General features: G+C 44.1%; 1 protein-coding gene across 3 annotated transcripts in view; it reads left to right on the forward strand.

Annotated features, from left to right (window-relative positions):
* Nucleotides 1–14,726, forward strand: part of SPRED1 (sprouty related EVH1 domain containing 1) — a 583,922-nt gene that overhangs the window by 546,610 nt on the left and 22,586 nt on the right. For all 3 annotated transcript variants that reach the window (XM_078659440.1, XM_078659439.1, XM_078659441.1), the window contains one exon: nucleotides 6,137–6,286. In XM_078659440.1, the coding sequence (XP_078515566.1) occupies nucleotides 6,137–6,286 (150 nt within the window). The remainder of the gene's footprint in view (nucleotides 1–6,136; nucleotides 6,287–14,726) is intronic.

Raw genomic sequence — 14,726 nt, forward strand, 5'->3', positions numbered from 1 at the left:
CGAGATTTCACACTTCTGGAAATGTGTGCATAAGCACCTTCCGTACAGATCGGATCTTCTTCGCAAGTTCCTGGGATCAGATCCTGCTCACCAACATTCCATTCTTGAGAGTCTGTTTCCGGAATTCTTGCAATGCGCCTTCGAAACTGTTCCATGAGACTACATGGGCATGTTAAAGGTGGCTAAGCTTTCCTCCACCAGGACATTTAATGCTTTTGAATGCAAGAACTTCAGTATCTTTGACATCCAGCATACTGACCCAACCAGATTCTTAAAGGAGGTGGTACTCCCTTATCTTCTATGCTTGGTCAAGTCTTGGTTAGTGAGATTGAGCCACGCTGCTGTAATGTACTGTATTTTGTTTTCCATAAAAATGAAGTTTTAAGAGGACTCCTCAATCTTTAAAGTAGTCAGACTTTCACGCCTATCCAATTATTCCCTTTCAATTTTGTTTTCAAAATACCTCCTCTACAGCAGAAAGATATTTACATTCTCTGGCTGTGAAGAGTGTTTGAAAGTCCTGCGTGGATGAGACTAGTGATATAAGACAGAAACATTGGGGCACATGCATCATTCATAGGTTTTGCGATTCTTAATTTGCGAAAATTACCGAATCGCAAGTTAAGAATTGCAAAATGCTATGCATCATTTTTTTCGCTATTTATTTGTGATTCGGTAAAAATCGCAATTTTTACAGAATCTCAAATAAATAGCGAATTCCTAAGTGCATTTTCGCAATTCCCATTGATTCCTATGGGCCGAAAGGCCCATAGGAGTCAATGGGAAGGCATTTACGAATTCGCAATTTGTTGATGCATTCCAAGGGTGCAGGGGGGGTCCAAAGGACCCCCCCCTGCACCCCTGAAATGTATTTGGAAGTGCATGTTTCAAACACACTTGTCCTAAGGACATGTGTGTCTGTAACATGACAGTGTAAAATATGCATTTTTTTGCATTTTGAAAGATTTTCGCAAATTAACACGAGGGTCAACCTCGTGTTAATTTGCACTTCCAATTTCAAAATTTGCATTTTTTTAAAAATTGATGCATTGCATTTAAGGAATCGCACAAACACGATTCCTTAAATGCATTCGCATTTTTAAGAAATGCAAAAAAATGCGAATTTTGAAAAGGTGTTTGATGCATCCCAAAAACGTATTTAGGAAGTGCAAACAGACGAATTTACCGATTTGCACCGTTTGCACTTCCTAAATAGGTTGATGCATGTGCCCCGTTGACTTTTCATCAGCTATGGCCTGTTCGTACTGGTTTAATCACTTTGAAGAAATCTATTTGTACTTGGATTGTTTGATATATTTGTAAGTTATTGTAATCCTAACAAAACGTTATCCGTTAAGCATAGCACCCACTCTTCAAGCGGTAAAGTGGCTACTGCTACATTATTGAGGAACCTATCCATTTTCAATAATGTGAGGCTGCCAATTGAATTTCCATGCATACTTTGTGAGACATTATTTTCTTGATTGAGATTGCAAAGCATATGCCCAAGTTGACTAAGCTTCCTTACATAATCATTTTGCATAGAAAATCTTTTCTTTGTCTCATTTTCTGATCCTTGTAGGGGTGGGGTTTCAATTCTATGCAGTGCTTAATTGTAAATGAAGACCCACTGGAGGAGATGTGATACTGGATCATCTAAGGTCATGTCAGCAGTGGCCACCAATGTGCTTTAGTGCACATCTAGCGCTACTTGGACATATCAAAGGTCATAAAGTTGTTTTGTCTTGAGATGCTGGGTTCTTTATTGGTCATTCTTCTCCTTTTGTAGGTTACGCTCTTAGTAAGTGACGGAAATGTGTCTTGATTCCTTTTTCGGAAGTTTACTTCATCCTGGCTGTGCTGAGCACCCTGTTGTGAATTAATTTCCTCACTGCCATTAACTCCTAGTGGGTGCTGGCAGTTCATCATACTTGAACCACTTTTACAGCCATCTGGACTGCCACTATTGTGTGGCAGTTTCTAAGGGCGTTTTGGTTCATGGCATTATGTTCTTTTTCTGTCTCTAGTGTAGAAGACTTCAGCTCCATATGGCTCTTTATTGGAGCCAAGAATCCAACCCTCCGTTGGCTTGGATCCTGTTGTCGAGAAGAACTGGACCATCTGCTGTGGCGGCTCCATGGCTCTTAGGTCAAAAATGGCAAAAGGAAAAAAAAGCAAAGCATGGAAAAGTTGAAAAAAGGGTAAAATAGTTTAAAGGAAGTTTGAAAAAATAGTTGGGGCAATAAAAAGGAAAGGATTAGTTATGGATATTATTATGTTTAGGCATATAATAAGGCAAGGTCCGAAGAAGAGTTAGAATATGGGTTAGTTAGAAGGCTTGGTTAAATTCTTGAGTAAAGGTTTTTCAAAGGGATTGATGGTTAGTTGGGGCAAACACTAGGATTACATTTAGGTCTAAGCATAGAGACAATCATGGTAAAGTGCAGGGTCCCGTTTGGGCTATGGATAACCTTATACGGAAACCATGGGTTAGGTTGAGGGATAGTCCAAAGCCTAGGATTAATGTTAGGTTTAGGGGTCTCACTTAGGGGTTATATTTAGTAGTTATTAGTAGGCAATGCAGGTTCATTTAGGGTAAGAGGTTCAACTTCATAATTTAATAGAGAAAATATTATGGATTTGTCAGAACCCGTTCCAGAGAGCCATGGGGCAAGCAGGAGTTACTGGGCCCAACCGTGGGCCGAGATGGGCCCTGAGTAACTGGGCCAAGTACTACCTCTTTCAGCTTGTGACACTCAGTGGTAGCAGCTCAAGGCTCTTCAAAGGGGAGGTAGATGTGATGCATATACAGGCTGAAGAATCAAAGTACACACAGTAACTGTAAGATGAGTGTCCAGCCAAATACTTGCTTTTATTGAAACAGGAGTATTTTAATGTGATCACACAAAGAAGCCTCTTGTGGTCCGCGTTCTAGTGCAGCCCTGGGCTGAATCCTTGAGTCTCTCTGTCCCCTTTAGTGGGGTTGATTATTTCCCATTCTATACTGGAGGTAACTCCCAGCAGTTAGAAGTCTTGACAACCTTCTTCAACTGATGAACAATGTTTTTTAACAACTTGGGGGTCTCATGCTCCCGCCCTTATAGTCCCAACTTCAGGCACACGTGATTTTGTTTGTGAGCCTTTAAAATTCGGGTTATGGGTGTCAGCTCCTTTTAAGTGCTCTCTCCTCTCCACTCCACTGCCCTTTATCAAAGTGGCAGTGTGCCACAGCAGAAGTGGCTCCAGTTCTGATTGATATACAACACAGGCCAAGGGAATAACCAAGCATCTGGCTGTCAACCTCACTGAAATATGCCTCATAAAGGTACAGATACTTTAACCATCCTCCCCATCAAGATTTCCTGGTCCACGGTTCAAACCTTTTCTGTCTCACCATCTCTCTGACAATGGGCCCCAGACCCACCATTCCTGAAATCAAAAAGACCTATGATATGCACCGGTGATGCTCTGCTCCCATTCCTTTAGAGTAAGCTCCCTTCCAAGCCCTCACGAATGTCAGCAATACACATCTCCTGTCTGAGGGTGGCAGTCCTTACCTCTCATAGCCTCTCCAAGCCATGTGTTTCCAAAATGGGAGCCACAGGTCTTCATGTTATGTTAGTACCATAGACAGGCACACACACATCCCAGCATGCACATGCAAGTATTATGTGCTGCCCGACAGTACACACAATCCATATAGGCCAAGGGTGAGTTGACCACACTGCCACAGAATTTTACATGAGTGGGACAATAGGCACCACTACCTTGATACTGGTAAAAAGGCCTATTCACATTACTGATCACTATGAAACACAGAAGGGGTATGCTGGAGCCACAGTGGTCATGTCAACTAACTCCTGGTAGGGCAGTAGCCCTCTAATATCATGAGGGTGTTGCTTGGTTCGCCCCTCCCAGTCATACAACCATGAGACATCATTACCACGAGACAGGCCTAGACCATAGCGCGCACACATGATCCATTTCTACCCATGACCAAATATCATTGTCGGGGCTACAGGTATCCATGCAGCTTGGGCACTTAGGACAGGAATGCACATCCGTCACTAAGCAGGAGATGTTTCCCATGGTTCCAATAGGATGAATACCTGTATACAACATTTCACAGTCTGCTTGTCCTGTGAAAGAAGTCCATGTCTATTGATGTCAGGCATTGAGGTTACACATTATTGCACTATTCCTATTGTGTAAGAGCCCTTGAAGAATTGGGCCCTTAGTTTACTTTCATATTGCCTATTATGTGTTAGCAGGGATTATCCATTATCTTTTCCCCCTCAAATATTGGCAGGAATTAAACATGTTTTACTAAGTAATGTCTCAGAGAAGCATTCTTGGGGCTTGAGAAGTGGTATCAAATTGTAAAATTATGCAAACGTATGCACATTTTTATACTGGCATCACTGTCAGTAATGCAAGCTGAGCTTACAACTCACTGTGTTTATGTGTGTGTTTGTATAAATATATTGCCTTAGAGGCAGAGACAATCAAAGATCCATACTGTGTTACTGTAAACTGGCAGCCAATAGCGCTTGTGCTGCAAGTGGGTGGGAATACTTCTCCACTGGAAAAAATATACATGAAAAATGATTGTCTTTGACCCCAAACAGTAATAACGAGGTCATAAGAAGTCCACACCCCTGGCCTGCTCAATTATAAGTTAAACAGGATTCATATATCGTTTAGAGGGCATAAACCTTTTGCATATCACACTTGAGTTACGTATTTTTTCTTGAGAATCTCACTATAAAGGGTTTCAAAAAATGTTCAGACTTACACCGTGACTCAGTTCCATGAAGCCAATTTATACTTCACATGAATTCACTGACTACTGAGAGTCTGTATAGGGATGGGAATGTGTGGTCTTTAGGTGGGCAGTTCTAGCTCCAGAAAAAGAACTTCCGTCACAGCAACATCCGGGCTCGACTTGATGTGTTCCCCAGCTTCCTGTTTTAAATGTGTGGCTACAGTGTATTAATCCTTGCAGTCAACACTGCCAAATTACTCTTCATCAACAAGCAGGTGGTGCGTGCACTGCCCTCAACTGCGTCATCAAGTTGTCGATCTGTGGACCTGAGCTTCTGCTCAGATGATCTGGGCTCTACTGTGCTGGGTCAGGCAACATTAACGCTGACCTGGTAAGCAGATGTTCGTGTCGCACACAAGTGTGAGCTCCATGATTTCCTGATTATTCTACTTATTTACAACTTGAGGGTTCCAGTAGTAAATCTTTTAGCTTCCTGGCAGTACTGGGATGGATGTGTGCTTTGCAAGAGCACGCAACGCCTCGCTCTAGTGAAAGTGCTCTTGCTTTATTTGTCAAAGGTCTGCTCTCCTCTTCATATGATCACCAGAGTCATCTCTATGTGTCACATGCCACTGGACATTACTTCACCTGTAGTTCTTTTTGGGCGAAGGAGTGGCTCAGCCAGTCCATTGATCTGCCTAACCACATTAGCTAGTCTTCTCACTCTTGCTGACAGAGATTCTGGGAGTCTCATCTTCTGAAGGTCTATGCATCCTCTGCACTTTAAATGCTTAACTCACTCCAGAAGCTCAGATGTTCTCCAGCGTTTAGTCTTTCGTAGATTCACATACTTAATTCATTCAGTATAGTCAAGGTATGTGTCCCACATCGACAAAAGGGAATCAATCCATCAAGTGAATCCATAAAACACACCCGTGCTGGAGAACTCTAGTTAACAGAAATTAGCATTTTTCTTTCCATTTCACTTACCTTAGCACTGACCTAGAGATGTCTGGGGTTCCATGCAGCACTGACCTAGAGATGTCTGGGGTTCCATGAATGAGCCTCTCTCTCTCTCTCTCTCGAGTGGTCTACTTGTTTTAGGCCTTAAAGGTTTTCCTCACTTTCCAAATGCTCCTTCTCTGGTACTTGTCTTTCACTGATTTGCTACAACTAAGGACACTATTTTTTCTTGGGAAACAATGTGGGGTTGCAGATGCCATACTGATCTTGTTTATTGATCAGATGTGCAGACCTTGAAAGCAGGAGGTTTTGAATCTCATGTGGGCATGTTGTGGATTTACCCCTCTGAAATTGTGTTTATTTTGAGATGATGTTTAAATAAACTATACAAATATTTCCTTGTTTCAGGCACACCAAGATAACACTTCCAATTCTTTTACAAGAGAGCATTTTTTCCGGCACGGATCTATAGTTACAGATGAACCTTACAGAAGCTCAAGCATCAGGTCTACAGCTTTTGAAGAACTGAACTCTAGAAGAACGTACTGTCACAGCCAGGTAATTGTGTGCATCTCGGTGTCTGCTTTTCTTATATGGGATTCCAGATATTGCATGATGGTTCCCCAGGTGTCGTTTACGTTATTGTCATTTGTTTTTTACAAGTAGACCTTTATTGATAGTTTCGATATCCATACAACATTGACGTGGTATGTAGGCAGTAATTAGCAATCAGGTTGTACAAGAAGACATGGATGATACAATATTAGGGACAGTATCACGACAACATTGATTGTATAAACCCTGTATTATGCTCTCCCCGTCCATGCTGACAGCCTCACGTGTCTTGTGTCACCCTCGCAGGAGGGAATGGAGCTAAGTAAAAGCCCTTTGTCAAAAAAGTCTCTTGCTAGTAATATTTATCACCAGAAGAAATGCCCCACCGGGGCATAAATGTTGTAACTGGGTGGATGTGAATTAGCATTTCTGACTGTGGAGACAACTAGATGTCCTGATTTCCAACACCAAGCTGAGATTGTGGATGGTGGGGGAGTAATGTTAGCGGATTCAACAACTTGAGAGAGGGAAGAGACAAGACACTCTCACTCCCCCAGGTTAGTTTATGTCAAACAACAAAAGAGTGTCGTGAGAGTAAAGTTTATTAAGCACATTATTAGGGAAGGACGAAATCAGCCTTTTAGTTCGCATTGGAAGTCATTTAGGGATTTCTTTTTTGAAGCCCTCACTCACCACCCTGGGTGGTGACATGCTTCATCATCGGGCCCACCAGGAGAAGCCGAATGCCTCCCTGGTGTGCTACAACGCCCGATTACTGCGGAGCTGTTTTTTTGTGACAATAGTGTGAAAAGCAGTGTGGATTAAAAAATGTCAGCAAGCTGTACCACTTTAAGTGGAAATACCCAACACATTAGTTGGTTAATTTCCCGACACATATATTTTAATAATGTCTGGCTGACCACAGAATAAAGTGTTTTGGTTGGTACAGCTTGCTGACATTTTTTAATCCACACTGCTTTTCACACTATTGTCACAAAAAACCAGCTCCGCAGTAATCTGGCGTTGTAGCACACCAGGGAGGCATTCGACTTCTCCTGTTGGGCCCGATGATGAAGCATGTCACCACCCAGGGTGGTGAGTGAGGGCTTCAAAAAAGAAATCCCTAAATGACTTCCAATGCGAACTAAAAGGCTGATTTCGTCCTTCCCTAATACTGTGCTTAATAAACTTTACTCTCACGACACTATTTTGTTGTTTGACATGGAGTAATGTTAGCACCAACATTGTGACTTGTCTGCTAGGAAGGTGGAGTTGCGAGGGGGTAGTGGGCGAAAACTGGGACCACTATATGCCTTGGGTGTGTGTGATTTGGTGAACGTTGTGGTTTTTAGGGCATCGGGCGCCTGGTAGCGGTGGAGGTGTACACCCTTATGGCGGCCTATCCACATTATTGTCATCATATTGTTAATAGTGTGGGAATATCAGCCAGAGAATTGGTAAACAAATGTAGCTAAGCTGTACAGCAGATGCTAACAAATTAGCATGCAGGAAGTTCAAATTAGCACAGATCACTTTATAGAATCTAGACTTGAGCATCAACTGCCATGCAATATGCATAGGGGTAATTATCAATTACTATTTTTGTTGGAGCCTCACATCAAGATAGTTTCCTCATCAGGGCATATTACTTTACCTAAGTGAACCATTCAGGTAGTTTTTGAGCATGAAACTACAAATTCAAACGCGAGCTGCAGTGTTTTGAATGCGAGCGACAGTTCCTTTAACGTGGGTGGCCAACAAATATTTCAGATACATTTTTTATCGAATGAACCTCCTAGGTAATGTTTAAGTTCACATATACAAATCCGAACCCGAGTGGCAGTGTTTTGAACGTGAGTGACCAAAAAAGTATCTCAAAATTACATTACTGAGTTGAATATTTACCCGAACAGACCACTTGTGTAATTTTTGGAGTGCAAGATGCATTTAACCTAATTATGCATAATGTCACCCATAGTGAAAAGCCCTTCAGTTCGGGGTGTGAATTTGGCCTTCCAGGCACCAGAAAGATTGTGTTGTACATAGGCACCCAGTGTCATACAGTGGTGAAGGGGAATGTTCCAGTTGCTTTTTTTCAGTTGACTGAACCTGGCTATTCTTATAAAATATTGTATGTGCATCCTGAAGAGACATGTGCAGTGCCACATAGTATCCTCAGTGATGCCAGCTAGCAAGCTATATTCCTACACCTGAAAATAGTCAAATGGTTTTAATCAAGGTCACTTTCTTTTAATCTTCGCAAGAGTGGTTACTCCCCTCTGAAATTTACTAACCACGTCAATAGCATTCCATTACAGGATTTTTTATTGTTACAAATTGCCTCAGGTAGTCACTGTTGGTTGTCTATGGGGCAGTGTTTAATTTGAGCCGGTGGTTTCCGGTGCTCGGCACAGGCACCTAATTGTCAACAGCGGTGCTTGTGACAGTCTGCCACAAGGTGGCATTGTTTGGCTCATTTAGAGATGACCACAGCAACAGTCAATTATTAATTCAATATACAGTATACATTACTATTATCTGCCGCCCAAGCCATTCTTATAGCTTTGGGGGCCTTGAAGAGTCCGAACTGTCACACTTGTAGGAGTGTTATGGTTAGTAGTTGTGTAGCTACTGTGGCTGGTAGGGGTAATGAGTGGTTTAAACTGCAGTGGGCTCCTGACGAGAGCCCTGGTGCTTACATTTTTTATACAAATTAAGCACTGCTATGGAGCCTTCACCTTGTTTCCTGCCTTATGTTGCATACCATCCCATCAGTGAGCGATTGAAACTGCGAGCAGTATCCTCTGAACAATCAGCCCTAAGGTGACTTCCAAAACTCACCTCACCTCTTCCCTCTCTCCCTCTCAATCTACTGGGTCACAACTATCCACGCCTTCTCCTCTGTATAGGACCACATGAGCAGGGTGTTTATAGAGCCAAAACTCAGACTACTGCAGCATAGGATTGCAACCGACAACCCCCATTGTAGTCCTCCACCCCACACTTCTAAAAAGGAATTCTTTGTCTCCCGTAAATGTAATACCCATCAACTGGTAGCAAAGACCGCAGTAATAAACAGCGTCCCAGTCTTTACTTATCTACACTGCTAATAGGCCCTCATTGCATGCATCACACTCAAATTAATGAAAGGAAAGAATGTGGTCAGAGACGCAGAATGGGAGTGGGCGGCATCAAGCCCCTTCACCCTTCCAGTCATCGCCTCATTACAGGGAGACCAAAGTCAACCAAATCTATCCTTCGGAGCTACGTTAGCGGGCATCACCTGATCTCCGAGATGTTTACATTATCTGCCTGATTGAAAGTTTGAGAGTTGAGGTTGCCGCCATCGAAAGCAGATAAGTCGGCTTCTTGGACCTTCCTCGATTTGCAGGACACGGACTTGGCCTTCGTCCGAGACATCTGGGTCAAGGCGGAGGCTTCTTGGACCTTCCTCGATTTGCAGGTCACTGATTTGGTCCTCCCCCTTTATTTGAAACATCTGGGTCTAGGCGGAGGCTTCTTGGACCTTCTTCGATTTGCAGGGCACTGACTTGGCCCTCCCCTTCGTCCGAGACACCCGGGTCTAAGCTGAGCCACCGTTGACCATGTGTCAGTTCCGGACTAGTCTATGTTCCACTAGTGCTCGGATCGGCACCTGCTCCTCCATCCAGTTCCAAGCTGCCTCGACAGTATCAATAAAAAAAACTTTGCCTGGTGAATGTCTTTTAGACTTGCCGGGTACATCAGCATGTATTGCATCTCCATCACCCTCAGTTTGACCTTAACCTCTGCAAATCTTTTCCTTTGCTGCTGGACTCGAGTGGTGTAGTCAGTGAAGATCATGACTTTTGAGGAGATACGAAGGACTGTCCGCTGGTGATAGCATCTCTATCCTTATTTTTCAGGAGCCTAAGGATAACTGGGTGAGGTGGAGCTCTGGGGGCAGCTTCTTGATGAGGCCTCTATGCAACCTCTCCGTCACATAGCAAGCTGGCCAGTCCTGTGCGGGGACCCAGGATCTGAACCAGTCAGAGAAGAACATTTCATGTTTTGTCCCATCAAGGCCATCGGAGGCTCTTACTGCATGCAAGTTGTTAAGTCGTGATCTGCGCTGTGTGTCTTCGGCCCTTCGTTCAAGCTGTAGTGTCACCTTCTGAAGCCTTTTGAAGTCCTGTTGAAGCAATTGCCCAGATCGAGGCGAAGAAGAGGAACCTCAGCACCATAAACCAGACAATTCGGAGACTCACAAATTGCCTGTAATATTTCTGCAGATGGGATCGAGTAGCCGTCACTATTGTGTGAGTCTCCAGCAGAGGAGCTTTTGATGCCCCCATCCCAGGATTCTTAAAGCGGTCAATGCTGCACTGCGAAGAGGGCAGCTCCCTTCCATCCTTCAGCATCTTGTCAAAGCAGGCTCTCCCATTCCTCAAAGACCACTACCAGTCTCCATAGATCGAGAAGTTGGCGAGGGGATAGACGCTGGGTAGTGGACGTTACAGGGGCCCTGAGGGGGTTGGGGGTCACCACAGCTTTAGTGCCCGATGGGTGCATCCCTTACTTATTAATAAGTACGTCCTCCATCAGGGGATGAAGCCCTGCCAGGACAACCGGTCCCCAGTGTATGAGGACTCCAGAAGCCCCCTAGTTACCCGCGCCTTCTGTTCCACAGTTTTATCAGCCCCTTTACCAATGAGGTGTCTAAATCAGGTCCCGAAGCCACCACAGCTTACGTTCTCAAGCAACAGCCATTCAGTCCCTTCTCAAAAAGCTTCATAAAGGTTCAAAAATAGGAGGCACCAAATGGCATTTATTGAAGTAAAAATTGCTTCACAAATTGTTTTCTAGAATAAATAAATAACAGGGCAAAATCCAGTGTTCCGAGATCCTTGTTTCAGAGATTGGAAATAGTAACTGCTGGCTAACTGTTAATGCAGTGCACTTTAAGGCTATTGATCAGCTTGGCTACCTTGAAGAAAAGCTCAGTTAATTTAGCATAAGACCTCTGGCTCTCTTCTCAGTTCTCCACTGCCTTTTGGCTGGCTTCTCACTGTATAAATATTATAGACAAACTGTCATTTTTATTTTTACAATAATAATAACACCTTTTATATAGCGCCTGGTTACACTAGGAACAGTGTGTCCCCGCGCTTTAAAACTGTTTACCAGCACTAAACCCCAAAAACAAAAAGGCCACTGAGGGAGAGGTCAGGGGAGTATCAAGATTTAGGAAAAAGGTGAGTTTTCAAACTACGCCTGAAGCTTCCTTCTGATGGCTCCATCCGGGGCTCAATGGGGAGGTCATTCCATTGTTTGCTAGCCAAATATCTGAAAGACCGACCCCCCATCCGTGCCCGTTGAATTCTGGGCGCCTGAAAGAGCATACGGCCCTGTGATCGTAAAGGACGATTGGGGTGGTATTTGGTGAGTCGCTTTCGCAGATAGGCGGGACCTCTCTCATAAGCAATATGATGAGTCATACACATGCTCTTGAAGATGATACGTTCCCATATAGGGAGCCAGTGGAGTTGAACTAAAGCTTGTTTCCCTGAAGATCTTCTTGAAAGATTGAGAGCTAGTCTCGCTGCCGCATTTTGGACACACTGTAGCCTATGCAATCCTTTCTTACTCAAACCTAAATACAAGGCGTTACTATAGTCAAGGTGGGGCATCTCCAGAGTATGGATGAACGTTTTCCTGCTATTTGCAGGGAGAGAGTCCAGGGTCTTGCGTAGGACCTTAAGAATCCCATAGCATTTCCCTGCTATCCCTCTAGTGTGGTGTTCGAAGGATAGAGTCTCGTCCAATCTGACCCCTAAATTTTTAACCTGATCTAATGGTTTAGGGATGGTGCCGAGTTCTTTAGGCCACAATGCCGATGACCAGATGGATGGAGATTTCCCCAACACCAAAAGTTCAGTTTTATTGGCGTTGAGGCGTAAGCAATTGGTATTCATCCATCCGGCTACTCCGCTCAGATATGCCGTGAAATTGGCTGAGGCCTCTTCCGGGGGCTGAGACAGTATCACTACCAGCTGGGTGTCATCAGCATATGACACTATCTCAACCCCGTACTCCGCAACCAGCTTGGCCAGGGGTGCCATATAAAGATTGAACAAAGTCTGGCTCAGAATTGATCCCTGAGGCACCCCGTGTCTGAGCGAACGCACCTCGGATTTAAAAGGAGGACAATAGACCTGGAATTGTCTATTCTCCAAAAATGAACACATCCACTCATGAGCCAGACCCTCGATACCCGCCTCAATAAGAAATAACTTTTAAAAGACTTTTTTGTCATGCTGTTTTAAAATATAGTTTTATTCCAATGTACTTATGCACAAGAAATGTTACCTCACACAGCATAAGAAATGTATTTTTAAGAAATATACATTTTTGAAAAAGGGTTTTCTGTTTCCACATATGGGGAAAATATTGGTCATACATTTAATGACGATGCCCATGATTAAGAACAAAGTTTACAAGTCTGTATCGCTTCCTTCTAAACCTCTGTGTGGAGCAACCGAGGCATAGGATAATTATTCATAGTTAAGCAACGTTAAATTCTCTTCCAGGGGATACTCATTAATAGTCATAAGCACTGAACTATCTCCGCCCATGAGCGGGAACCCGGAACACATAACAATATACATATATATGTGTAAAAATATCAAAAAGTACATAGTACTAAACTAATTATACACATATAAATGTATAATAACCATAATATGCAGCCTAACATATATACAGAGGCTAATAAAACCAACATTACATAAGTTCTGAAGCATGAAAACATGCTATATATAAATGCAATAAACAGGCATGAGCCCAAAAATGCATTTCATAACCATGAAAAACCTTTATTTTCATCAAAGAACCTGTTGTAAACAGTTATTAGCCTAAAAAGGCTGCATATGAAAAATTGTCTGTGTACAGAAAATCAGACTGGCACCCTGCCTTTAAGGCCCCAGAGAATCTGCACACTTTGCCTTTAAGGCCTCTAGGAGAACTCTGTTCCCATCATGCACCACAGGTGACAGTTCGGTTAGTTCTTTTTTCCGGCTTGTTCTGTGAGGAACCTGGAACTTGAGCTCTGCTCATTTGTAGTATTTTCTGTCAGAAGTTGGTTTTTTCTTGCCTTTTTTTGACAAAAGATTATTTTGGTGGTGTTTTCTATCCTGTTCTGACTAACTGTTGGTATTTTTTAGTCAGAAAGCCACCTTTATTTTACAAATGTCCTTCCTGTGGGAAGAAGATGTCAAAAACGGACCCACATTCTGTTTGTGTGGTGTGTCTTCCAGCTTCTCATAAGGTGGAAGATTGTTATCACTGCCTCAACCTTTCCAGTAGAACTTTAAGAGAAAGGGAGAAAATGAGGTTGCTGGGCCTCCTGGAGAGAGAAAACCGTGGTGAGAAGAGTTCCAAGGGCTTATTATCATCTACTAAGCCATCTTCTCATCCTAAACGTCGAAGATCAGCGTCTCCAGATGGTAGAACTAAGAAAACTGGACTCCAGGGAGCGTCGCCGTCAAAAAAGGTGCGGTCGACGTCGAGATCCAGATCGCCGTCAGCGTTGTCGGCGTCGAAGAGGGCTCCGTCGACGTCGAGGACTTCGCCGGTGAGGCAAGGTTCAGCGTCTAAGCAGTCGCCGGCGAAATCTTTCTCGACGTCGAGACATCTGGTGTCGATTGCTGTAAAGACGACGTCGAGGGTGCCGCGCTCGACGTCGAAGACTCGTGAGAAGTCGACGTCGAGGGAAGAGAGGCGTCCGACGTCGAAGGATGGTGTGTCGATGTCGAAGGATGGAGTGTCGACGTCGAAGGATGGAGTGTCGACGTCGAGGAAAGTGTCGACGTCGAAGGATATGCCGAGGTCGAGGAAGCGGTCGACGTCGAGAGATAGGACGACGTCGAAGGAGTCGACGTCGAGACCTAAAAAGAGGAAGATCGAGGTCTCCATCGCGACATAAGTCGATGTCGAAGTCTGCTTCGGGCTCGAAGCATGGAGGGTCTAGGTCTCCCCTACCTGAACACGGGTCGGCGTCGAGACTATCCAGACCGGCCTTCTCGGACCTCAATTAGGTCTTTGTCGAGGTCAGACATTAGTCCAGAACATTTGTCTTCTCCGCGAGACCAGCAAGACGACAGGTCTGCAGTGGGGCAGGAGGTGGTGCACCAGGACTCGTCTGTGGTGGCTCATTCGGGCTCGACCTCAGGGCAGGTGTCGGATGATCGACAATTGGTGCCTAGACAACGGTCTCCATCTGGCTCATTGGTTTCTGAGCACAGTGTAGTTTCCGGAGCCTCCAAGTCTTCAACTGGATTGAATATTGTACAGGTGTCACCTGAGGCTTCACCTGAGCGTGTTGGACGTCCTATTAACTTGTCTCCGAGGTGGCTGGAAAGCCTGAGACATTGGAAGATGCGTCCTGAGGCAGGTCTAATGGGGA

The sequence above is a fragment of the Lissotriton helveticus genome, chromosome 9, assembly GCF_964261635.1.
Source record: "Lissotriton helveticus chromosome 9, aLisHel1.1, whole genome shotgun sequence".
Lineage (NCBI taxonomy): Eukaryota > Metazoa > Chordata > Amphibia > Caudata > Salamandridae > Lissotriton > Lissotriton helveticus.